This window comes from Leptodactylus fuscus, chromosome 2 (assembly GCF_031893055.1).
Source record: "Leptodactylus fuscus isolate aLepFus1 chromosome 2, aLepFus1.hap2, whole genome shotgun sequence".
NCBI lineage: Eukaryota > Metazoa > Chordata > Amphibia > Anura > Leptodactylidae > Leptodactylus > Leptodactylus fuscus.
The window spans coordinates 262338980-262366205 of record NC_134266.1 but is presented as its reverse complement, the minus strand read 5'-3'; the positions used below and the strand labels follow the sequence as shown (position 1 = coordinate 262366205).

General features: G+C 43.7%; 1 protein-coding gene across 1 annotated transcript in view; it reads right to left on the bottom strand.

The window, feature by feature from the left end:
* The window catches only part of GPR83 (G protein-coupled receptor 83), a 28969-nt gene extending 22913 nt beyond the window's left edge, over positions 1-6056 (bottom strand). The window contains exon 1 of the mRNA XM_075266135.1: positions 5502-6056. Coding sequence (XP_075122236.1) covers positions 5502-5888 — 387 coding nt within the window. The 5' untranslated portion in view covers positions 5889-6056. The remainder of the gene's footprint in view (positions 1-5501) is intronic.
* Positions 6057-27226: the final 21170 nt, after the last annotated feature.

Sequence of the window (27226 nt, the reverse complement as noted above, 5' to 3'; positions counted from 1 at the left end):
CCCCTGCACACAGTATTATATCCCTCAGTGGCCCCTGCACACAGTATTATGTCCCTCAGTGGCCCCTGCACACAGTATTATATCCCTCAGTGGCCCCTGCACACAGTATTATGTCCCTCAGTGGCCCCTGCACACAGTATTATGTCCCTCAGTGGCCCCTGCACACAGTATTATATCCCTCAGTGGCCCCTGCACACAGTATTATGTCCCTCAGTGGCCCCTGCACACAGTATTATATCCCTCAGTGGCCCCTGCACACGGTATTATATCCCTCAGTGGCCCCTGCACACGGTATTATGTCCCTCAGTGGCCCCTGCACACAGTATTATATCCCTCAGTGGCCCCTGCACACGGTATTATATCCCTCAGTGGCCCCTGCACACAGTATTACACCCCATTGTGGCCCCTGCACACAGTATTACACCACATTGTGGCCCCTGCACACAGTATTATATCCCATAGTGGCCCCTGCACACAGTATTATCCCCCATAGTGGCCCCAGTACACAGTATTATCCCCCATAGTGGCCCCTGCACACAGTATTATGTCCCATAGTGGCCCCTGCACACAGTATTATACCCCATTGTGGCCCCTGCACACAGTATTATGCCCCATAGTGGCCCCTGCACACAGTATTATACCCCATTGTGGCCCCAGTACACAGTATTACACCACACTGTGGCCCCTGTACACGGGATTATGCCCCATAATGAACACCCATGAACAATTATTATACTCTGGGGTATTTTCAGAACCGCGAGTATAATGATCGGAGACCAAGGGGAGATACAGACATAAAAAACTACTGTTACTTACCTGTCTCCGGCTCCGCTGCAGTCTTTGGTGGTGTTAGCCATCTTTAATAACGCATAGATGTCACATGACATTTCATGCCCTCCCTCCATCTACCTCCATTTTAATGTCCTCCCCTCCATCTCTGCCCCTAGGTTACTGTTGCTCCTCAATTGCTCCACACCACACATATATACACACTCACACACAGACACACACACACTCTCCATCCTGCATCTCATATCCCCCTCCCCTTCAGTACAATACAATACAATACACAGAGCGCCCCCTGACTACCAGTCATTAGTAACAGCAATTGCAGGCAAGTCTGAATACAAACAATGTGTAGAGTACTGATCCATCTACTGATACTCCCCCCCCCTCCTCCTAATACACATACATACACACTCACACACATACACACACTCTCCATCCTGCATCTCACATCCCCCCTCCCCTTCAGTACCTAGCAGTACACCACATCTCTCCTTCTCTTCATCTCTTGCAGGACTGCACGGGCTATAAAGATACGCCCACCTAGTCATGTGACGGCTGACGTCACACAAGGTCCTACAAGCTTTGCCCCGATCTTATCGCAGTTACAACAGTTTGTCTGTGATAAGAGCGGGGGTAGCAGGGGTAGTTGTCACCGGGCCCCCAATGTCCCGGGCCCTGTGGCAATTGCCTCTGCTGCTATGGTGGTAGTTACACCACTGTATCTATCTGTAGACGGATTTAATGCAACAGACAGTATCACAATAGAAGATAACACCTCTATAGATAACACCACTGACCCATTATGATATCCACTACTGACCATAGGTGATGTCACAGTTATCTCCTCCCCTTCCCTGCATAGATAACATCTATACAACTCTCCCATAGATCCCAGTTCAGTCCCGCCTATGGCCATGACTAGGCTGTAAAGCAGATCACTAAATGCCGTAAATAGTGCAGAGAGGAAGCTCAGGCAAGATGGCCGCCCCCCTAATCATGGACGGAAAATGGAATTTAAAAAAATCAACAATCAGAAAATAAAAATGGATTAGAATAAAAAGTGATTGATTTTGGCTTTAATAAATAAATAAAATAAAATTGGTAACACTTTTTTTTTTTTCCATTGAAATTTAGGATATTCCATTTCAAGGGATCTGAACCGGAAGATAGAATGAATGGGGTCCCCTTACTTACATGGTTCTGGAAGTCCTTTAGACGAGCGCCCCCTGGCTGGACGGCTGCTCTCTGGAATGGGTATTGCATCAGCACAGCACCATACCTGGTGTAGTGGTGGTGAATGGTATCACCGCAGTGCACTGCACGCATTCACTTAACTGTATTGGCAAGGGTTAATTTTGAGATTTGTTCTATTTCAGTTTTAGCTCCTAGTCATCTTGCAGGAAGGGTTCTGGGTATTCTGATTTTGTCTGGTACAAGGTTAAAGGGGTTCTCCAGACTACTTGTGACAAGTCATCCAGGAGGGTCCGACACTGTTCAGTTGTTTGAAGAGGCTGCAACTCATCAGTACTTACCAAGCACAGCGCCATACATTGTATAGTGGCTGTGCATGGTATTGCAGCTCATCCCATTCCCTTGACCAATGAATGTGACATCTCATGGCCTGAAACGTAGACATGGCTTCTTTCATCAGATGGGGTCCTGGGTGTCGGACCCCACAGATAATTTAATGGATGGTCTATCCTAAGAGGAAGGGGAGGGGGCTAGTGGGGTATATGAGCTCAGTGCACATCGTAATAGGCATCTTGCTGGTTTATCTTGGAGCATTGGCACACATGACAAATGACCTGACCTAAGTGACTACTTATAGTCTATCATTAATATCACTATTAATGTTCAAAAACCCCTTTTCCAGAGCAATCTTCACAAACGATAGCAGATAGCCTGCTTACTGATGGTTTCCACAAAGTAAAATGTAAGGATATAAAAAAGGTGACAAGCAATGACGCTAAATGATACGAATGTGAGACTTTGCACGAGATTGCCGATGATAATCCGAGGTGAGGCATCGCACCTAAACTAAGGCTTTGCAATTCTGCTGACACTGCAGGAAATAGTCAGGTTAGTGCAGGGACCTGTTATGAGCAAGAACTGAAAACTACGGCACGTGAATGGGAACCTGTCATGTTGTAATTGAATTGCAGCAGGTTATAGAGCAGGAGGAGCTGAGCAGATTGATATATATCAGTATATGTATTTAATTCATTCATATCTATGCTCATTCCAGACTTAGGAGTCCAGTAGGCGGTCCTACTAAATGATTGATAGCCATCTCGGCATGCAAAGATATGGCTGCCAATCTCTGGTTCACTACTAAGCCCATTGGTTTGCTGTAAATGGTCAGGTGCCCATTGAGTCCTAGTTTACCACTGAGGTGGAGACAATCAGCATGGACGACTTCCTGCCTCCTTACTGATGGATCCGGTTGTGCAGAAGAGATTACTGACTACCGCAAGACACCGCCCCTGACATGTCTGTTTTAGTAAATACTTGTATAACATTACAATTCTGCAGCAACTTTTCTTATAACTAGGATTAAGCCGATCTCGAGATTTCAGGATCGATTTTAAAATCTGATTTCCGATCATTTTCCAGCTGATCCCGATCATGAAATTTGCTCGATCGCCGATCGGGATCCGATCTTTCCCGATCCCGATTGCTCAACCCTAGGCAGGGACACACCCCTCTGAGAAACGGAACGGTAGCACCTTGTTGTCAATTTCTTTTGCAAATTTCCAGCTGCCGTTTATTTAGAAATTTCTAGGAGGAATAACAGAGGGACAGCAAATAGCAAAAAGATGCTGCAGAATTATTATACTATGAAGAATACAATTATTATAAAACAGACATGGCTGCTCCTTTATAATGCATTTGTACCCATAGAATGTAAACTCTCAGGAGATTCCTCTTACTAATATTACTGGCGGAGCTGAATACATCATGATAATATCTGCAGTCAAAAAAAAAGCATATGACAAGCTCACCACTGCTATTCCAACAATGTCAGCTCTGCTACATAATACAAGTCAGTGTTTATGCTGCAGCTTCCATGATGGAGTCTGCAGGTATATAGACAGCAGTTTCTACAGGAGGATCACATCCTATATTCTGCAATCTCAGTTCCCTGGCAAGCCCTGCACGATTACATGCAATAGTAGTAGTGAATCCTGGAAGGAAATGGTGCTGGCACCACGGTGGGTTATAACCACAGCCACATACCCTGGCGATATAACTACACAGACGTAAGATAGGTAATGGACAAAATCAAAAAAATCAAAAAATTACAAAATTCTAATAACCCTTATGAAGTCAAGAAGAAGACATGTGCAAGGTCATACTCAAGAAGATCAAGCCCAAATATTTCAAAAACATAAAAGCATTTGCCTTAATTGAGATGGTTGAAATTTTTGGGTTGGAATTTTTTCGGAATCGCAAAGATTATCAAATTTTTGTAATTTTTTTAGTTGGGTCTTTTTGAGTTTGGCCATATTCAGACTGTACCTTCTGCCTTTGTAGAAGTAGAAAAGGGGAATATTCGGGGACTTATATTCTTTCTGCTGGGTACGCTCCTGGCTAGGGCTCAAAAATAACTGCATCAAAAACTTCATGTGTGTTCCTAGCCTTAGGGGAGATTCACACGTGGCAGAATTGTTGCTGAAATTTCTGTGCCTGAATACAGTATCGGGTCCAGTCTCCGAAATGAGGATGTTTTGATGGAAAACAGGGATTTCTGCAAACCCTAACCAAATAACTAGGACAGTCGCAAAAATTTGTGCCACATGTGAAATCATCCTCGTGGTGAAGTTTCCTAAACTGACGTCCCTCTGGAGAAAAGTGTTGGAGTAACGTCGAGATAGTTAGAGACGTCAATGTTCTCCTGTCTCTAGTGCCTAGGAACTTCCTAAAAAAGTCCAAATTGAGACCTTGGGCATACTGGTTGGGCACTTAAGTAGAACTTGCCTGTCTCATATTGGTAAACCAAATCTAACTTCTGCTAAGTTGGTGCAGGTGACCCTTGAGGACTAGATATGGTTGGTGCTGGTGACCCTTGAGGACTAGATATGGTTGGTGTTAGTGAGCCTTGAGGACTAGATATGGTTGGTGCTGGTGACCCTTGAGGACTACATATGGTTGGTGCTGGTGACCCTTAAGGACTAGATATGGTTGGTGCTGGTGACCCTTGTGGACTAGATATGGTTGGTGCTGGTGACCCTTTAAAGACTTGATATGGTTAATGCTGGTTACCCTTGAGGACTAGATATGGTTGGTGCTGGTGACCCATGAGGAATAGTTATGGTTAGTGCTGGTGACCCTTGAGGACTAGTTATGGTTGGTGCTGGTGACCCTTGAGGACTACATATGGTTGGAGCTGGTGACCCTTAAGGACTACATATAGTTGGTGCTGGTGACCCTTGAGGACTACATATGGTTGGTGCTGGTGACCCTTGATGAATAGATATGGTTGGTGCTGGTGACCCTTAAAGACTTGATATGGTTCATGCTGGTTACCCTTGAGGACTAGATATGTTTGGTGCTGGTGACCCTTGATGACTAGATATGGTTGGTGCTAGTGACCTATGAGGACTAGTTATGGTTGGTGCTGGTGACTCTTGAGGACTAGATATGGTTGGTGCTGGTGACCGTTGCTAAAAACCGACTGGTGGTGGTGGTACATGGGTGGTACATGCCCTTACCAGTGTGAAGGGTGTGTTGAGTAGAGTAATGAGAATATCGGCCACGGCCAGGTTGACTATGAACAGGCTGGTGGCTGAATGCATCCTCTTGTTCTTGATGACCACGTGACAGACCAAGACATTCCCAAAAAGTGAGAAGACGATGATGAAAGAATAGGCTACTATTAAAAGAGCCTTCACCGTGGGGTTTTGGGATTCAGCTCCGTATCTCTTCTTCCCTACAAAGCTTTGCCATTCCACCAGACTATAGTTATTCCAGGAGAACAAGCCGGTGATGTTTGGCAGCTGGAAGGTTTCTTTCAGGCTGGTGTTGAAGTGGAAACTTTCCGATTTTTTCAAAAGGGTGGAGGAACCCAACACAAAGAGCCACATGAGATAAGATTCCATCTCTCACCAAACACGGGACGGACATGGACTACGCATTTATCCCACACACTGGATGAGAAGAAGAAGTAGAGTAGGGCGAGGAGCTCCACAATGGATCTTCATGCCTGAGTGGAGAAGTCAGGAGGGAATTGTCACTCACGATAACAACAGATGTCCTCAGTGCTCAGTCACAGCTTCTCTATCCTTGCAGGTCTACCCTGACATCACACTTATATGACATTCAGGCACGCTAAGCTCCCAGGCAGCTGAAGGAAAGCTCTCCGCTCATTGGGCTGGAGCTCATTTACAAATGTGACGTCCCCCAATACTCCCTCTTTACCTAGTTAAAGACCTTCCTGCTGCTACTTTGTGAGAGGCATTTAGGAGAATGAATGAGCAGAGTCTTCTCATTTCCTATATGCGAAGGTCCCTATAGAGGACAAGGTGCCCGGATATATCCGTATAGCATGTGTCTGCCTGGAAGCAACAGGGAAATCTGTTATTGTTCTCCTGCATGTAAAGGGCTGGTGTGTGCGGGTGCAGTCGCTGTTCTCATCCTGGTGCTGATCTATATACACAGAGCAAGATATATACATAGTATACAACAGAGCTAAGCTACAATATTGTCATTCACTGCAATGATAGGATAGATGGATAGATAGATAGATAGATAGATAGATAGATAGATAGATAGATAGATAGATAGATAGATAGATAGATAGATAGGAGATGGATAGATAGATAGATAGATAGATAGATAGGAGATAGATAGATAGGAGATAGATAGATAGATAGATAGATAGATAGATAGATAGGAGATAGATAGATAGGAGATAGATAGATAGATAGATAGATAGATAGATAGATAGATAGATAGATGATATATAGGAGATAGATAAATAGATAGATAGATAGATAGATAGATAGATAGATAGATAGATGATATATAGGAGATAGATAAATAAATAGATAGATAGATAGATAGATAGATAGATAGATTATAGATAGATAGGAGATAGATAGATAGATAGATAGATAGATAGATAGATAGATAGATAGATTATCTCTGTACTGTGACATCACTGTGTGTATTATCTCTGTACTGTGACATCACTGTGTGTATTATCCCTGTACTGTGACATCACTGTGTGTATTATCCTGTACTGTGACATCACTGTGTGTATTATCTCTGTACTGTGACATCACTGTGTGTATTATCTCTGTACTGTGACATCACTGTGTGTATTATCCCTGTACTGTGACATCACTGTGTGTATTATCTCTGTACTGTGACATCACTGTGTGTATTATCCTGTACTGTGACATCACTGTGTGTATTATCCCTGTACTGTGACATCACTGTATGTATTATCCTGTACTGTGACATCACTGTGTGTATTATCTCTGTACTGTGACATCACTGTGTGTATTATCCCTGTACTGTGACATCACTGTGTGTATTATCTCTGTACTGTGACATCACTGTGTGTATTATCTCTGTACTGTGACATCACTGTGTGTATTATCCCTGTACTGTGACATCACTGTGTGTATTATCCTGTACTGTGACATCACTGTGTGTATTATCTCTGTACTGTGACATCACTGTGTGTATTATCCCTGTACTGTGACATCACTGTGTGTATTATCTCTGTACTGTGACATCACTGTGTGTATTATCCCTGTACTGTGACATCACTGTGTGTATTATCCCTGTACTGTGACATCACCGTGTGTATTATCTCTGTACTGTGACATCACCGTGTGTATTATCTCTGTACTGTGACATCACTGTGTGTATTATCCCTGTACTGTGACATCACTGTGCGTATTATCCCTGTACTGTGACATCACTGTGCGTATTATCTCTGTACTGTGACATCACTTTGTGTATTATCTCTGTACTGTGACATCACTGTGTGTATTATCCTGTACTGTGACATCACTGTGTGTATTATCCCTGTACTGTGATATCACTGTGTGTATTATCTCTGTACTGTGACATCACCGTGTGTATTATCCCTGTACTGTGACATCACTGTGTGTATTATCCCTGTACTGTGACATCACTGTGTGTATTATCCTGTACTGTGACATCACTGTGTGTATTATCTCTGTACTGTGACATCACTGTGTGTATAATCCCTGTACTGTGACATCACTGTGTGTATTATCCCTGTACTGTGACATCACTGTGTGTATTATCCCTGTACTGTGACATCACCGTGTGTATTATCTCTGTACTGTGACATCACCGTGTGTATTATCCTGTACTGTGACATCACCGTGTGTATTATCTCTGTACTGTGACATCACTGTGTGTATTATCCTGTACTGTGACATCACCGTGTGTATTATCTCTGTACTGTGACATCACTGTGTGTATTATCCCTGTACTGTGACATCACCGTGTGTATTATCTCTGTACTGTGACATCACTGTGTGTATTATCCTGTACTGTGACATCACTGTGTGTATTATCCCTGTACTGTGACATCACTGTGCGTATTATCCCTGTACTGTGACATCACTGTGCGTATTATCTCTGTACTGTGACATCACTGTGTGTATTATCCCTGTACTGTGACATCACTGTGTGTATTATCCCTGTACTGTGACATCACCGTGTGTATTATCTCTGTACTGTGACATCACTGTGTGTATTATCCTGTACTGTGACATCACTGTGTGTATTATCCCTGTACTGTGACATCACTGTGTGTATTATCTCTGTACTGTGACATCACCGTGTGTATTATCCCTGTACTGTGACATCACTGTGTGTATTATCCCTGTACTGTGACATCACTGTGTGTATTATCTCTGTACTGTGACATCACTGTGTGTATAATCCCTGTACTGTGACATCACTGTGTGTATTATCCCTGTACTGTGACATCACTGTGTGTATTATCCCTGTACTGTGACATCACCGTGTGTATTATCCCTGTACTGTGACATCACTGTGTGTATAATCCCTGTACTGTGACATCACTGTGTGTATAATCCCTGTACTGTGACATCACTGTGTGTATTATCCCTGTACTGTGACATCACTGTGTGTATTATCCCTGTACTGTGACATCACCGTGTGTATTATCTCTGTACTGTGACATCACTGTGCGTATTATCTTTGTACTGTGACATCACTGTGTGTATTATCCCTGTACTGTGACATCACTGTGTGTATTATCTCTGTACTGTGACATCACTGTGTGTATTATCCCTGTACTGTGACATCACTGTGTGTATTATCTCTGTACTGTGACATCACTGTGTGTATTATCCCTGTACTGTGACATCACTGTGTGTATAATCCCTGTACTGTGACATCACTGTGTGTATTATCCCTGTACTGTGACATCACTGTGTGTATTATCTCTGTACTGTGACATCACTGTGTGTATTATCTCTGTACTGTGACATCACTGTGTGTATTATCCCTGTACTGTGACATCACTGTGTGTATAATCCCTGTACTGTGACATCACTGTGTGTATTATCTCTGTACTGTGACATCACTGTGTGTATTATCTCTGTACTGTGACATCACTGTGTGTATTATCTCTGTACTGTGACATCACCGTGTGTATTATCTCTGTACTGTGACATCACCGTGTGTATTATCCCTGTACTGTGACATCACTGTGTGTATTATCTCTGTACTGTGACATCACTGTGTGTATTATCCTGTACTGTGACATCACCGTGTGTATTATCCCTGTACTGTGACATCACTGTGTGTATTATCTCTGTACTGTGACATCACTGTGTTTATTATCCCTGTACTGTGACATCACTGTGTGTATTATCTCTGTACTGTGACATCACTGTGTGTATAATCCCTGTACTGTGACATCACTGTGTGTATAATCCCTGTACTGTGACATCACTGTGTGTATAATCCCTGTACTGTGACATCACTGTGTGTATTATCTCTGTACTGTGACATCACTGTGTGTATTATCTCTGTACTGTGACATCACTGTGTGTATTATCCCTGTACTGTGACATCACTGTGTGTATTATCCCTGTACTGTGACATCACTGTGTGTATTATCCCTGTACTGTGACATCACTGTGTGTATTATCCCTGTACTGTGACATCACTGTGTGTATTATTCCTGTACTGTGACATCACTGTGTGTATTATCCCTGTACTGTGACATCACTGTGTGTATTATCTCTGTACTGTGACATCACTGTGTGTATTATCCCTGTACTGTGACATCACTGTGTGTATTATCTCTGTACTGTGACATCACTGTGTGTATTATCTCTGTACTGTGACATCACTGTGTGTATTATCCCTGTACTGTGACATCACTGTGTGTATAATCCCTGTACTGTGACATCACTGTGTGTATTATCTCTGTACTGTGACATCACTGTGTGTATTATCTCTGTACTGTGACATCACTGTGTGTATTATCTCTGTACTGTGACATCACCGTGTGTATTATCTCTGTACTGTGACATCACCGTGTGTATTATCCCTGTACTGTGACATCACTGTGTGTATTATCTCTGTACTGTGACATCACTGTGTGTATTATCCTGTACTGTGACATCACCGTGTGTATTATCCCTGTACTGTGACATCACTGTGTGTATTATCTCTGTACTGTGACATCACTGTGTGTATTATCCCTGTACTGTGACATCACTGTGTGTATTATCTCTGTACTGTGACATCACTGTGTGTATAATCCCTGTACTGTGACATCACTGTGTGTATAATCCCTGTACTGTGACATCACTGTGTGTATAATCCCTGTACTGTGACATCACTGTGTGTATTATCTCTGTACTGTGACATCACTGTGTGTATTATCTCTGTACTGTGACATCACTGTGTGTATTATCCCTGTACTGTGACATCACTGTGTGTATTATCCCTGTACTGTGACATCACTGTGTGTATTATCCCTGTACTGTGACATCACTGTGTGTATTATTCCTGTACTGTGACATCACTGTGTGTATTATCCCTGTACTGTGACATCACTGTGTGTATTATCCCTGTACTGTGACATCACTGTGTGTATTATCCCTGTACTGTGACATCACTGTGTGTATTATCCCTGTACTGTGACATCACTGTGTGTATTATCCCTGTACTGTGACATCACTGTGTGTATTATCCCTGTACTGTGACATCACTGTGTGTATTATCCCTGTACTGTGACATCACTGTGTGTATTATCCCTGTACTGTGAACTATTTAGTGTACAGAAATTTACTCTGACACTTTCCACTCTGAAGACAAGGTGTAGGATCCAGAAGGCTTCTTGATTCAGGATCTCCAATCTTCCCCGCCATCTGCCATATTCACTTCACTGTTATGAATTATTATTATTTCATGCCATTATTCTGGGTTTTATTATTCAGGAAGGAGTTAATTGTGAAGCCAGGCATGTCGGTGTCCTTGGGAATTTACTTTAAATGTCTTCTAATATAACATGCTTGTCAGAACTTGCCATCGTTGAGTGCGGAGGAGCCAGATCTAATGTGTAAAAGCAGAAATGGGTTAAAACCTTATAAATTGTGACACTCACCCTGTTATATATGGGATACACGGGCTGACTACCCCAGCACTCACAATTAGGATTTCAGAGCATGTCTCTAGTATCGGAATGAAACTGCTCAATGTATCTGTCGCTGCAGGGAATTCCATTGAGAAAGATGATATCTGGGTATGGAGGAGGATCACCAGCAGATGCTCAGAGGAGACTGGAGACGTCAGGACCAAAATCAAGAAGCCCTTCCAGATATTGCACCTCGACATAGGGAGGGTCTAAATGATCAAAGTGATGTGCTTTATTAGTATTAGCATATCAGTCCATTGGCAGGATTCCTGTTTTGTGCAGCTATACTTTGATCTACTTCAATACAAAGTAATTTCTCATTTTTGCATCCTACCTATATGAGATATTGTAGGCCTGGCTGTTCCTTCAAGACTTCATGTCCTGGGTATTAACCCTTTGTTCGTGTGTTTAAGAATCTCTCTGCATGTGGTCAGCATCCTGTGGACTCCGTCAGATTCAGAAAACTACGTCAGACCATTTATTTTAAATTTTTAATTAAATTGGCAAAGGACGTTGTGTGACGAAGATTTTATTTCAATAAAGCTTTTATAGGTCTGTTTTAACTATTTAACTGCCTTAGTAATGGAGTTGTGTTACAGCTTTCCATTACTGAGGCTATGGATTAGTGTTAGACAGCCGAAAAACTGATACTAAACTCACTTACTATTACCGCATCAGTGGTACCAGAAAAAGCCGGGTATTATCAGACCCAGACCACCTAAAATGCTAGTCCTTTTCTGAGGTGGCTGTGGACTTGTATTTTTAGGCTGGTGAGTGTCAATACCCATAGATATTATCTCCCAGATAGTAAAGGGGGAACTATGCCTCATATTTTAATTAAACATTTGTGCAACATCTGCCATGTCTGAATTCAACCTCATAGTGGAGTTTCCAAAACTGACGTCCCTCTAGAGAAAAATGTTGGCGTAAGGTTGAGATAGTTAAAGATGTCAATGTTCTCCTGTCTCTAGTGCCTATGAGGGAGGAACTTCCCAAAAAGTCCAAATTGAGACCTTGAGTATATTGGTTGGGCACTTAAGTAGAACTTACCCGTCTCACATCAGCAAAACCAAATCCAACTTCTACTAAGCAATGACATGAAACACCTGTTGAGGACTAGTTATGGTTGGTGCTGGTGAGCCTTGAGGACTAGTTATGGTTGGTGCTAGTGACTCTTTAGGACTAGATATGGTTGGTGCTAGTGACCCTTGAGGACTAGAGTGACCCTTGAGGACTAGATATGGTTGATGCTAGTGACCCTTAAGGACTAGATATGGTTGGTGCTAATTACCCATGAGGACTAGTTATGGTTGGTGCTGGGGACCCTTGAGGACTAGATAGGGTTGGTGCTAGTGACCCTTGAGGACTAGATACGGTTGGTGCTAGTGACCCTTGAGGACTAGATATGGTTGGTGCTAGTGACCCTTGAGGACTAGATATGGTTGGTGCTAGTGACCCTTGAGGACTAAATATGATTGGTGCTAGTGACCCTTGAGGACTAGATATGGTTGGTGCTAGTGACCCTTGAGGACTAGATATGGTTGGTGCTAGTGACCCTTGAGGACTAGATATGGTTGGTGCTAGTGACTAGAGATGAGCGAACAGTGTTCTATCGAACACATGTTCGATCGGATATCAGGGTGTTCGCCATGTTCGAATCGAATCGAACACCGCGTGGTAAAGTGCGCCAAATTTGATTCCCCTCCCACCTTCCCTGGCGCCTTTTTTGCACCAATAACAGCGCAGGGGAGGTGGGACAGGAACTACGACACCGGGGGCATTGAAAAAAATTGGAAAAAGTCATTGGCTGCCGAAATCAGGTGACCTCCATTTTAGACGAATAGTGGATTTCAAATCCGGGTCATATGAGAATGTGAACTTTGTGACTATGAGACAGGGATAGCTGTACAGGCAGGGATAGCTAGGGATAACCTTTATTTAGGGGGGAATGTTATTAAAAATAACTTTTTGGGGCTCTATCGGGTGTGTAATTATGATTTTTGTGAGATAAACTTTTTCCCATAGGGATGCATTGGCCAGCGCTGATTGGCCGAATTCCGTACTCTGGCCAATCAGTGCTGGCCAATGCATTCTATTAGCTTGATGAAGCAGAGTGTGCACAAGGGTTCAAGCGCACCCTCGGCTCTGATGTAGGAGAGCCGAGGGTGCGCTTGAACCCTTGTGCACACTCTGCTTCATCAAGCTAATAGAATGCATTGGCCAGCGCTGATTGGCCAGAGTACGGAACTCGACCAATCAGCGCTGGCTCTGCTGGAGGAGGCGGAGTCTAAGATCGCTCCACACCAGTCTCCATTCAGGTCCGACCTTAGACTCCGCCTCCTCCAGCAGAGCCAGCGCTGATTGGCCGAATTCCGTACTCTGGCCAATCAGCACTGGCTAATGCATTGTATTGGCGTGATGAAGCAGTGCTGAATGTGTGTGCTTAGCACACACATTCAGCTCTACTTCATCGGGCTAATAGAATGCATTGGCCAATCAGCGCTGGCCAATGCATTCTATTAGCGTGAACTGAGTTTGCACAGGGGTTCTAGTGCACCCTCGGCTCTGCTACATCAGATTGCTACATCTGATGTAGCAGTGCCGAGTGTGCATCAGATGTGTAGTTGAGCAAAACTGACTCAGCACTGCTAAGTCTCTGCATTCGCATAGGAATGCATTGGCCAGCCTTCGGCCAATCAGCGCTGGCTCTGCCGGAGGAGGCGGAGTCTAAGGTCGGACCTGAATGGAGACTGGTGTGGAGCGATCTTAGACTCCGCCTCCTCCAGCAGAGCCAGCGCTGATTGGTCGAGTTCCGTACTCTGGCCAATCAGCACTGGCCAATGCATTTCTATGGGGAAAAGTTAGCTTGCGAAAATCGCAAACTGACAGGGATTTCCATGAAATAAAGTGACTTTTATGCCCCCAGACATGCTTCCCCTGCTGTCCCAGTGTCATTCCAGGGTGTTGGTATCATTTCCTGGGGTGTCATAGTGGACTTGGTGACCCTCCAGACACGAATTTGGGTTTCCCCCTTAACGAGTTTATGTTCCCCATAGACTATAATGGGGTTCGAAACCCATTCGAACACTCGAACAGTGAGCGGCTGTTCGAATCGAATTTCGAACCTCGAACATTTTAGTGTTCGCTCATCTCTACTAGTGACCCTTGAGGACTAGATATGGTTGGTGCTAATTACCCTTGAGCACTAGATATGGTTGGTTGGAGCTGGTGACCCTTGAGGACTAGTTATGGTTGGTGCTGGGGACCTTTCCTACAAACCCATAGATATTCTCTCCCAGATAGTATAGGGGAACCATGCCTCATATTTTAAATGTTTTTTATTTAATACACTAAGCCAAAGCCTTAATATTGGAAACCTCCAGTTTTCTGAAACTGCACCAAAATAAACACAGGAAACTTTTGTTAAATTTAGAGCAGTGGAAAAAAGAATTTTTTTTTTTACTAACGCATGCACAAAATTAAATAAAACATTTATGCCAATTTTGGAAATTTTGACAAAACAAAGAAAAAAAAGTGCCACAAAATTTACTCTCATGACCATTTTCTCCAAAAGCTAAGGCCCCACATTGCATTGTTGATCTTTTTGTTGCAAGTTTTTTTTTTTTTTTTTTACCCAAGACCAGGAGGGGATTGGGCAGGATGGAAAACTATAAGAGCACAATTTATAATTCCCCTTCCTTTTGTAGCTACTCTTGTGTTTGGCTCAAAAACTGGAGCAAAATCTGCAACAAAAAAAGCAGCTTAACCTAAGTTTGCACTGTCGACTTATTAGACAGAGTTAGTAAATCTGACCCATTTTTCTAGAAAACATCAGAAGTTCCATTACAACATTAGGTCACCCTGCAAATGGTGGTAAAATGGGAGATAAGTAACAAGTGGCCTCATAACCTCACAACAAAATCAGACATGATCAGTTTCTTTCTGATGGTTGCAAAGATTGAGGTCACCCAATGGTTATCTAGTCATTTTGCTGTGACTCGCAGGTGGCCCCGTGGAGTCCTAATCGAATGGCTGACCCTCATTAGATGCTCGGGGTCTATGTAGCCAGAGAGATAATTTCCACTTACTAATTGTCTATGAATCTCATTGCTGTCACATTGTGAAGATGGACACGATGTCCTCGGTGGTGTCACACTATGACTATATCTGGAGCTTCATATAGTATTAGCACGTCAGGTGTTCCCGGGAGGATCAAGAAGAAGAAGAGTTCTCATTACGTACAATGTTAATGGATGACTGCACCTACAAATTAAAGTGAAAGAAAGGGTTAAACATCTAAAACCATGAGGAGGTGGCATCTTAAAAATTGTTCCTCGCTTTTGGAGACAATGCAAAGCTGTATAGAGAATTACTGAACATTTCTCTTCCACCCATTTGGGTCCACTTGCACAACTTTTTTGTCTCATCTTTCTTGATAGGAATCGTCTCTCTCGGACGAAATGTTCTCCTTCTGTTCTATTTTGGGAGACATCCCAACACTCTCGCATTCCTCTTGAGATACCTTCAAGTATTGCAGGCACTTTTTTACTAGTACTAGACTAACACTAGGTCCACATCTGTAGGTTGGGTTTTGAGTCTTTGGGTCTGCATGGGGACCCGAATAACAGAAACCCAATTTGTTAAAAAAAAGTGGTTACCTGTGAAAAATTCTAATTGGGTTTGCTGGGTTTCCACCTGGATTCCATCCCAAAAACATGATTGGAAACAAGCAGGACTTTTCTGTCCAAGCGAAATGGGGGACAGAATCCCCAAATTGAGACGGAGCACTGGTGTGAATCCAACCTGACCTGAACATGTAAAAAGAACACTTATTACAAATCTACAGATTTTTAGAACATGTAGGTATTTTTGGATGTGTACTCGAAGATACCAAACAGTCATAGGTTCGGGAATGCTAATGATGAAATCAGAGGTGAACAAAAATCCACGTAGGGTGTTTATATATGATGTCTCTGTTGGGTCTTGAATGCCTCTGGTCATGTCCACTATTTTTTTTAATGCTATTCAGATATCAAATAATGGAAATACAAACACAAATGAACATGTCTTTAAAGAGTATGGACATTATTGATGGGGCTTCTACTGCTCGTGGTTATTTTAAAGTGGGGGGCAGTGCAAAAATTTCAGGAGAGTCCACCATCACCCCCATCTGGAATACTTCCTGGCCTCTTTAGAAGCTTCTTAAAGTGATCCTATCATTCAGAAGCAATTTTTGGTCCCTAACATGTAGGAATAGCCTTAAGAAAGGCTATTCTTCTCCTACCTTTAGATGTCTTCTCTGCACCGCCGTTCCGTAGAAATCCCGGTTTTCACCGGTATGCAAATGAGTTCTCTCACAGCACTGGGGGTGGGCACCAGCGCTCAAACAGCACTGGGGGCGTCCAGAGAACTCTGCAGCTCCGCCTCCATCTTCTTCAGGAACGTCCTCTTCCTGTGTCGTCTTCTGGCGCAGGCTTTGAAACTTGTAGGCCTCAGACAAAGCCTACTACGCAAGCCCGCGGCCACAATAAAAATGGCCGCTTACACAGTAAGTAAGCGGCCATTTTCTTGTGGTCTGTGGGCATGCGCTGTTGGCTCTGTCAGGTGTACCTTGTGCCAGCAGGGGATTGATCGACAATAGCGTAGGAGACACTGGTGTTAGTCCATCCCCCCCTGAATGTGTCTATCATAGAGACAGCTCATAAGTGCCAAAGACACCTTCATACAGCATCTCCACCTCTGGATATGGGTTGTATGGAAATTAAACATAAATTATAGAAGACCCCTTTAATTCACATCAATACTTTACCTGTCCGTGGTGATTGCTGTCAGCACACGACTCTTGACAAATGATGTTTAGTCAATGTCGATGTGACCTGTACATTTCACTTAGATTACCTTCGATTTAATGAGATTCTGTGATGGTCAATGAAACGCGATGGAGAAACTTTACACGTGTTAATGGTTACCGTGAGATAAAAACATTGCACCTTGCAAACTGAAATCTCCATTTATTCATTTGTGATACTTTGTAGGGCCACAAGGCAGCATATTGTGTAGGAGGGCACTAAAGGGAACATTATACATTCTATGTGAAGGACATTATAATGTGTATGGACCACAGAGATGCTTTATACTGTGAAGGTTGTCATCATGTAATGTATGAAAAACATTGTTATCCTTAAAGGCTGAATGCTAGATATAGTTGCTTATGCTTGAAACTGGTATAATGTTATATGATAAGATGGCGCCTGCATCCAGGATGGGTGCAAGTAAAACAAATGCTTGGCTTGCTGCCAGAAGTAGGCTCCCCAAGGTCACTACGCAGGACCGGGAGTAGCTGGCTATATATAGAACTGCTCAAACGTTTTCTGTTTGATTAAGATGTATCATACCAATCAGGAATGAATATGAAAACTTATGTTGTTGTTATCTCTCTTCCTTTCTCTGCTATTATTTATTTATGTTATTTTAGTCAGTATTTCCTTCTTAGCTGAGAGAGGAACTAATACCAACATTGTGTGTCCGGTGTCACTTCCTTACCGCCTGGCACTCAGCCTAATTAATTAGGACGACAACCGTTACCCAGGATTATTGGTCAATTAGTCATAAACACGGCTTTGACCTTATCAATTCCACATAAGGGGGTATTGTACTATTAAGGAAAACATTAAAGGGGATGTCTGGGGAGTATTTTTTTCACTTTCCTGGTCCAGTGGAATGCTTTGGATGGACCTGGGGATTCTGGTGTCATCACAGTCCCGGGGTCATGTGATCAGAGGTAATGCTTGGCTCCTGAGTTGCTAAGACTGGGCAGAGCGACTGTGAGGCAGAATGAAGTGGGAAGCTGAATGCTGTCTCCAATCACATGACCCAGGTGTCTAGACATCACTGGAACCCCCAGGTCCATCCAAAGCACTCTGCCAGACCAGGTGAATAAATACTCCACGGACAACCGCTTAAAACTGTATAGTGGTGAGAAGAGGGGGAAAGTATGGACCCTTCCCTTTAAAAAAAATGCTGCATACGTTCCTGGCACAGTGCACCAGTGTCAGAAAAAAACACCTGGCACTCACATACCAGAATCGAAACTTTACTAATATTGAATGTAGGAATACAGAGTACACACAAAACTCTACAGCGCACGTCAGTCACCTGGAGTCTTCACAATGGGATAGATGTCACTCAGTGGCGTAACTAGGAATGGCGGGGCCCCGTGGCGAACTTTTGACATGGGGCCCCCCCATCCCAACTGACGTCAAAAACCTCAACCGACCCCTCCTCCGCACTCTACTATGTCCCTTAGTAAGCCCTGCACACAGTATTATGTCCCATACTGGCCCCTGCACACAGTATTATCCCCCATAGTGGCCCCTGCACACAGTATTAACCCCAATAGTGGTCCCTGCACACAGTATTATGCCCCATAGTGGCCCCTGCACACAGTATTATCCCCCATAGTGGCCCCTGCACACAGTATTATGCCCCATAGTGTCCCCTGCACACAGTATTATGCCCCATAGTGTCCCCTGCACATAGTATTATCCCCCATAGTGGCCCCTGCACACAGTATTAACCCCAATAGTGGCCCCTCCACACAGTATTAACCCCAATAGTGTCCCCTGCACATAGTATTATCCCCCATAGTGGCCCCTGCACACAGTATTAACCCCAATAGTGGCCCCTGCACACAGTATTAACCCCAATAGTGGCCCCTGCACACAGTATTATCCCCCATAGTGGCCCCTGTACACAGTATTATCCCCCATAGTGGCCCCTGCACACAGTATTAACCCCAATAGTGGCCCCTGCACACACTATTATGTCCCTCTGTGGACACCCATAAACAATTATTATACTCTGGGGTCTTTTCAGACCCCAGAGTATAATAATAGGAGACCCGGGGGAATAAAAACATTAAAAAAAAACCACTGTTGCTTACCTGTTCCCCGGCTCCTACGCTGTCGACCGCCGCTCACGCCCTTCTTTAATAACGTCGGACATCACATGACCCGGGAAGCATGCCGGGTTCATGTGACGTCAGAGACGTCAGACAAAGTAGGACGGAGGCCTGGCAGGATCGTGGAGAGGTAAGTAACAGTTTTTTATGTTTCTTACTTCTCCGGTCCGCCGATCATTATACTCGGGGGTCTGCAAAGACCCCCGAGTATAATGATAGTGTTTGTGGGGCTCGCGGTGTCACTTGCCGATCCCGGAACAGCCAGGATCGGCAAGTGAATAGGGCCCGTAACGGCCAATTAAAAAAAAAAAAACGCAGCGGCTGTCACCGGGCCCCCTAATGGCCTGGGCCCTGTGGCAGCTGCCTCCACTGCCTCTACGATAGTTACGCCCCTGATGTCCCTCTTGTCCACAAAGGAGACACTCCCACTCATGGACTAGGCCTTCGGATCTTTGTGATGTTGTAACTGCTTACTAGAATTCCAGATGACTTCATCAAAAAGGTGTGACCCTCTTCCCACTGAAAAAACTAAAGTTGGATACAAAATGGCCGAGTTCAAAATGGCCACCATGGTCACCACCCATCTATAAAAGTTTTCCCCCTCCCAGGAAGTTGATATCACCAACCGTTCCCATTTTATTTAGCAGTATCCATATAAATGGCCCACTTGGAGATTCTTTTTATAGAAGGGGATTCTTTTGCTCATGGCTGATGTAAAATGAGGATCAGGGCAAACATTTTAGGATTGCCCACAAGATCCCCTTTCTTGAACCATTTCCTACTCCCCAATATGGGAAAACATAGGTGCCTACCGTAGAGATACCTCCAAGAATGACAAGTCCAGTCGCCTCCGCCTATGGATATGGATTTTGAGGAAATTAAACATACATTATAGAAGACCCCTGTAATACAGATCTGTCCCTAGTGATTTCTGACAACACACGGCTCGCAATAAATGATAGTTAGTCAATGGTTAGGCAGTAGATGTCAGCTGTATATTCTGCTATCACTTAGATTAGACCTGATTTAATGAGAGTCTGTGATGGTCAATGAAACGCCTTTGACATGGAAAAATGATGTTTACATGAGCTAATGGTTACTGTGAGTTAAAAAATGTTGCACGTTCAAAGCTGCAAAATCCATTTATTCACTCATTTTTAGATCGCTGTAATATTCTGTTCCTAGTTTGAGACTTTATATGGGTACACCTCTCCTAATAACATAGTACCAGCCAGGATGATGCTGCCACCTAGCTTTCACATATCAGCCCAGCTTCACTCATGAACTGATTTTTCCTTCTCCAGCTCTCAATTGTGCTGGCAGATACTGATGCTGAGGAATGTGTGATTCTTTTCTCCCCATATTATGGGTTCTCTCCTTTCTCTGTACACTGATACACAGCCTTAATGATATCCAACTCTCCCTCTTCCACTGCACACTATCTTGTGTGTGTTGACCTCCTTAACAGCAGTCGGTGTGTGTTGACCTCCTTTACAGCAGTCGGTGTGATCAACCCCTCCCCGATGACTTGGATGGTTCGTCTTAACTCTGTGATCTGCTGTTTAAAACCTCCGTGCTCCCCCTTTGATGTGATCTCTAACACTGACGTAAAAGAGAGTGAGAGCACATAGCACTGTACTGTCAGATCTGTCAAGTTCAACAGAACAGCCATCTAGGTGAAGAGTTTAGATTCTACAACGGTAAAATGGAAGTAAATTGTTCATGACGAATATATCTCAATATAAAATTTGAGGAAGTAAATAAATAGTGATAAGAAAATGCAATGCAAATGTGTCCATAGTCTTTAATGTATATTTAATTATGTAGACTTATATTTATGAAAGTCATTAGGCGTCTTACTCCTACTCATCCGTAGAACCATCTGTGCATCTTGAAGGATGCCTGGTGACAACACATCCATGTGGCACAACATAGACAGATGTTTGTTGATGAGAAGGGAGGGGAAGGGAAAGGTGATTATCTGGTATGATATTACCCTCAATAATATCTGTATGGACAGATGTAGCTGAGTTGGTCATTTACAGTGTTGGCCAAAAGTATTGGCACCCCTGCAATTCTGTCAGATAATACTCCTGTTCTTCCAGAAAATGACTGCAATCACAAATTCTTTGGTATTATTATCTTCATTTAATTTGTCTTCAATGGAAAACCACAAAAAGAATTGTCAAAAAGACAAATTGGATATAATTCCACAGCGAACATAAAAAAGGGGGTGGACAAAAGTATTGGCACTGTTTCAAAAATCATGTGATGCTTCTCTAATTTGTGTAATTAACAGCACCTGTTACTTACCTGAGGCAACTAACAGGTGGTGGCAATAACTAAATCAGTTGAAATGGATTAAAGTTGACTCAACCTCTGTCCTGTGTCCTTGTGCGTACCACATTGGGCATGGAGAAAAGAAAGAAGACCAAAGAACTGTCTGAGGACTTGAGAAGCAAAATTGTGAGGAAGCATGAGCAATCTCAAGGCTACAAGTCCATCTCCAAAGACCTGAATGTTCCTGTGTCTACTGTGCGCAGTGTCATCAAGAAGTGTAAAGCCCATGGCACTGTGGCTAACCTCCCTAGATGTGGACGGAAAAGAAAAATTGACAAGAGATTTCAACGCAAGATTGTGCGGATGGTGGATAAAGAACCTCGACTAACATCCAAACAAGTCCAAGCTGCCCTGCAGTCCGAGGGTACAACAGTGTCACCCCGTACTATCCAGCGTCAGCGTCTGAATGAAAACGGACTGTATGGTAGGAGACCCAGGAAGACCCCACTTCTTACCCAGAGACATAAAAAAGCCAGGCTGGAGTTTGCCAAAACTTACCAGAGAAAGCCAAAAATGTTTTGGAAGAATTTACTGTGGTCAGATGAGACAAAAGTAGGAAAAGGCCTCAACATAGAGTTTACAGGAAAAAAAAAGAGGCCTTCAAAGAGAAGAAGACGCCCCCTACAGTCAGACATGGCGGAGGTTCCCTGATGTTTTGGGGTTGTTTTGCTGCCTCTGGCACTGGGCTGCTTGTCCGTGTGCATGGCATTATGAAGTCTGAAGACGACCAACACATTGTGCAGCATAATGTAGGGCCCGGTGTGAGAAAGCTGGGTCTCCCTCAGAGGTCAGGGCTCTTCCAGCAGGACAATGACCCAAAACACACTTCAGGTCAGCACTAGAAAATGGTGGTGAGAGAAAGCCCTGGAGACTTGTAAAGTGGCAGCAATGAGTCCAGCCCTGAATCCCATAGAACACCTGTGGGGGAGGGGGAGAGATCTCTTGGTGGCAGTTTGGAGAAGGCCCCCTTCACATCTCAGGGGGGACCTGGAGCAGTTTGCCAAAGAAGAATGGTCTAAGATTCCAGCAGAGCCTTGTAAGAAACTCATTGCTGGTTAGCGGAAGCGGTTGTGCGCAGTTATTGTGTCTAAAGGTTGTGCTACCAAGTATTAGGCTGAGGGCGCCAATACTTTTGTCCGGCCCATTTTTGGAGTTTTGTGCAAAATGAGCAATGAGTTGACTTTTTTTTTTCATTCTCTTTTGTTTTTTTTCATTGCAAGCAAAATAAATGAAGATATTACAAAAGAGTTTGTGCTTGCAATCATTTTCTGGAAGAACAAGAGTATTATCTGACAGAATTGCAGGGGTGCCAATACTTTTGGCCAACACTGTAGCTCTTTCTCATTTGTACCATGGAAATTAATGGGTTTGACATGTAAAGATGTTTCCCTGGAGTGAGTAGAGAAGACGAAGAACTGAGCAATCACCAACACACTCAACTTTATGAGGTCAATCACACAATCCAGACCACAAAATAGTAAGGTTTATGCAAACTTCATCCAAGGGTCTGTATTTTGGTTGCATTTCTGGGTGATCTGGGGGCTCTTCCAGTCGCCAGGCCTAAATGTCCCAATTTTGGCTACGGAAATGTTGGCAAGGGAATGTTCTTCATCATGAGAGATCTGTATTTTTGTAGCAAAGTATAGGAACTTCATGAACCTCCACAAAAAAAGACAGCTTTGCACAATGGATGGCTCAGATATGACAGACTCATTGGCTTGGAGATGACTTTTTTATAGCATCTCGGGGGTCACGGGTCATAATGCAATATTCCGCTCGTCAAAACTTATCTAGCTACTTCCTTGCTACAGGAGTTGATTCGCTACGTGAGGCAGAAACCATAACTCATCACTTAGTGATATCCAAGCCCGAGCTTTTCCCCACAGACCATACTTGACTTTTGACTAACCGACCAGAACAATTTCACAGAAGATAATGATGTGTATGCTCTTCAAGTTGCCGTGCTGTATCGAAGACATTTACAGAGCTTCTTAAGAATTAGATATTTTTGCTGTATAGTTACTGTTATGTGATTCGAAGAAGAAAATCATAGAGGATGTCAGCTATTCTGTGGACAAAAGTATGTTCGCGTTACACCTACAAGAGCTTTTATGACATTCGATTTGCTCCCACCTTTCTTCTACTCTTCTGGGAAAGAAGAGAGCAGACAATGATGCTGGATGAGAGGACTAGGCTTGCCATTTCCTAGTCCATCCTAAAGGTATTGGATGGGGTCAGGGCTCTGTGCGGGCTAGTCAAGTTCTTTAACCCCAGACTCCCCCAACCATGTGTTTATAGACCTTGCTTTGTGTACTGGGGCAAAGTCATGTTGGAAGCATACAATTATCCAAATGTCTTGGTCCACTGAAGAAATAATATTTCCCTTTACTAGGACTAAGGGGCCAAGGCTTAACCCTGATAAACAACCCATAGCATTACCGCTCCTCCATCAAACATTAACACAATGCAGTCAGTGTTCTTCAAAACTGGTCTATCAGAGTAATGGAAAGAAAAGTGAGATTGGTCACTCCACAGAACACATTTCCACTGCTCCAGAGTTCAGTGGCAGCATTGTACTTTACATCACTCCATCCAGCACTTGGCATTGTGCTTTACACCGCTCCATCCAACACTTGACATTGTGCTTTACACCACTCCATCCAACACTTGGCATTGTGCTTTACACCGCTCCATCCAACACTTGGCATTGTGCTTTACACCGCTCCATCCAACACTTGGCATTGTGCTTTACACCGCTCCATCCACCACTTGGCATTGTGCTTTACACCGCTCCATCCAACACTTGGCATTGTGCTTTACACCGCTCCATCCAACACTTGGCATTGTGCTTTACACCGCTCCATCCAACACTTGGCATTGTACTTTACACCGCTCCATCCAACACTTGGTATTGTACTTTACACCGCTCCATCCAACACTTGGTATTGTACTTTACACCGCTCCATCCAACACTTGGCATTGTGCTTTACACCGTTCCATCCAACACTTGGCATTGTGCTTTACACCGCTCCATCCAACACTTGGCATTGTGCTTTACACCGTTCCATCCAACACTTGGCATTGTGCTTTACACCGCTCCATCCAACACTTGGCATTGTGCTTTACACCGCTCCATCCAGAACTTGGCATTGTGCTTTACACCACTCCATCCAACACTTGGCATTGTGCTTTATACCACTCCATCCAACACTTGGCATTGTGCTTTACACCGCTCCATCCAACACTTGGCATTGTGCTTTACACCGCTCCATCCAACACTTGGCATTGTGCTTTACACCGCTCCATCCAACACTTGGCATTGTACTTTATACCGCTCCATCCTACACTTGATATTGTACTTTATACCGCTCCATCCTACACTTGATATTGTACTTTACACCGCTCCATCCTACACTTGGCATTGTGCTTTACACCGCTCCATCCAACACTTGGCATTGTGCTTTATACCACTCCATCCAACACTTGGCATTGTACTTTATACTGCTCCATCCTACACTTGATATTGTACTTTACACCGCTCCATCCAACACTTGGCATTGTGCTTTACACCGCTCCATCCAACACTTGGCATTGTGCTTTATACCACTCCATCCAACACTTGCCATTGTACTTTATACCGCTCCATCCTACACTTGATATTGTACTTTACACCGCTCCATCCAACACTTGGCATTGTACTTTATACCACTCCATCCAACACTTGCCATTGTACTTTACACCGCTCCATCCAACACTTGGCATTGTGCTTTATACCACTCCATCCAACACTTGGCATTGTACTTTATACCGCTCCATCCTACACTTGGCATTGTACTTTATACCTTTCCATCCAACACTTGGCATTGTGCTTTACACCGCTCCATCCAGAACTTGGCATTGTGCTTTATACCGCTCCATCCAACACTTGGCATTGTGCTTTACACCGCTCCATCCAACACTTGGCATTGTGCTTTATACCGCTCCATCCAACACTTGGCATTGTACTTTATACCGCTCCATCCTACACTTGGCATTGTACTTTATACCTTTCCATCCAACACTTGGCATTGTGCTTTACACCGCTCCATCCAGAACTTGGCATTGTACTTTACACCCTCCATCCAACACTTGGCATTGTACTTTATACCGCTCCATCCTACACTTGGCATTGTACTTTATACCGCTCCATCCTACACTTGGCATTGTACTTTACACCGCTCCATCCAACACTTGGCATTGTACTTTATACCGCTCCATCCTACACTTGGCATTGTGCTTTACACCGCTCCATCCAACACTTGGCATTGTGCATTACACTGCTCCATCCAGCACTTGGCATTGTACTTTACACCGCTCCATCCAGCACTGGGCATTGTACTTTACACCGCTCCATCCAGCACTGGGCATTATGAGACATTATGGCCTATTTCATATAGCTTTTTGGTGGGTGAACCTCCAGAATCATTGTATCTGGCGGGCCTAAGTCCAACACTGACTCCAGGATAACACTTGAGAGAACCGGCCATTCTGTCACTAACATTTGTAAAAGCAAGTATATGACGACGAGTTGGGTTATATGGTGAATTCATTCAGTTTCTGATACACTCCATATAACAATGTTACACAACATTAACACTCACTAGTAAATAATCCATTAATAAAACATTCATGTGATAGTCTGATCAATACTAACTGATGTCTCAACCGCTGGCACTATAGATTTTATGTGGGGAACCTTTCTGGATCTTACAACACCCGGGGACATCCCCGCCTTCCAAACACACAAATCCAGGGCATCGCTATATATTCTGCTGAGTAAATCCAATATACAGTTGTAGCTTCTGCCATTGGCTGCAGCGTGATATCTTATCACAGAAGAAATGTTTTTCCAATTACTTTTCGTTGGTTTGCATCGTCCTCTAAGATATTGCACTGCAGCAGGTTAACCAGTTGCAGAAATTCGGGTTAGCTCTATATCTGTATATATAATGCTACAACCTAGTGCAAGAAAAGGGGTTTTGAGTTTTTGGAGGTTTTACAAGCAGCACTATGTAAAACCACATATAATAGATTAGGATTCGGCAGCAACCCATTGGGACTGAGGAGAGGATGGGAGCAGTAGTCCGATACTACTGTTTGGTTAACCTCGGTTGTAGTCGTCCCTACCAAAACCACTCACACTCCTCAAGGCTGGTGTCATGATAAGGGGGCTTGTAGTTTGGATGGCCCCTACAGCATAGCATGTCTCTTATTGTGGTCCCCACACAGTATAATGTCCCCCTCATTCTGGCCCCAAAGTATAATGTCCCCTTAATCGTGGCCCCCATTTAAAAGTAATGTCTCCTCCTTGTGACCCTCACAGAAAAAAAGCACAAACAAAAAATGTAATACCTCTCTTCCATTGGGCGAGACAGCTTCCAAGCTTTCATTGAGCGAGACAGGGGTTAGATGGTGAAGGAGGGAGTCCTCCA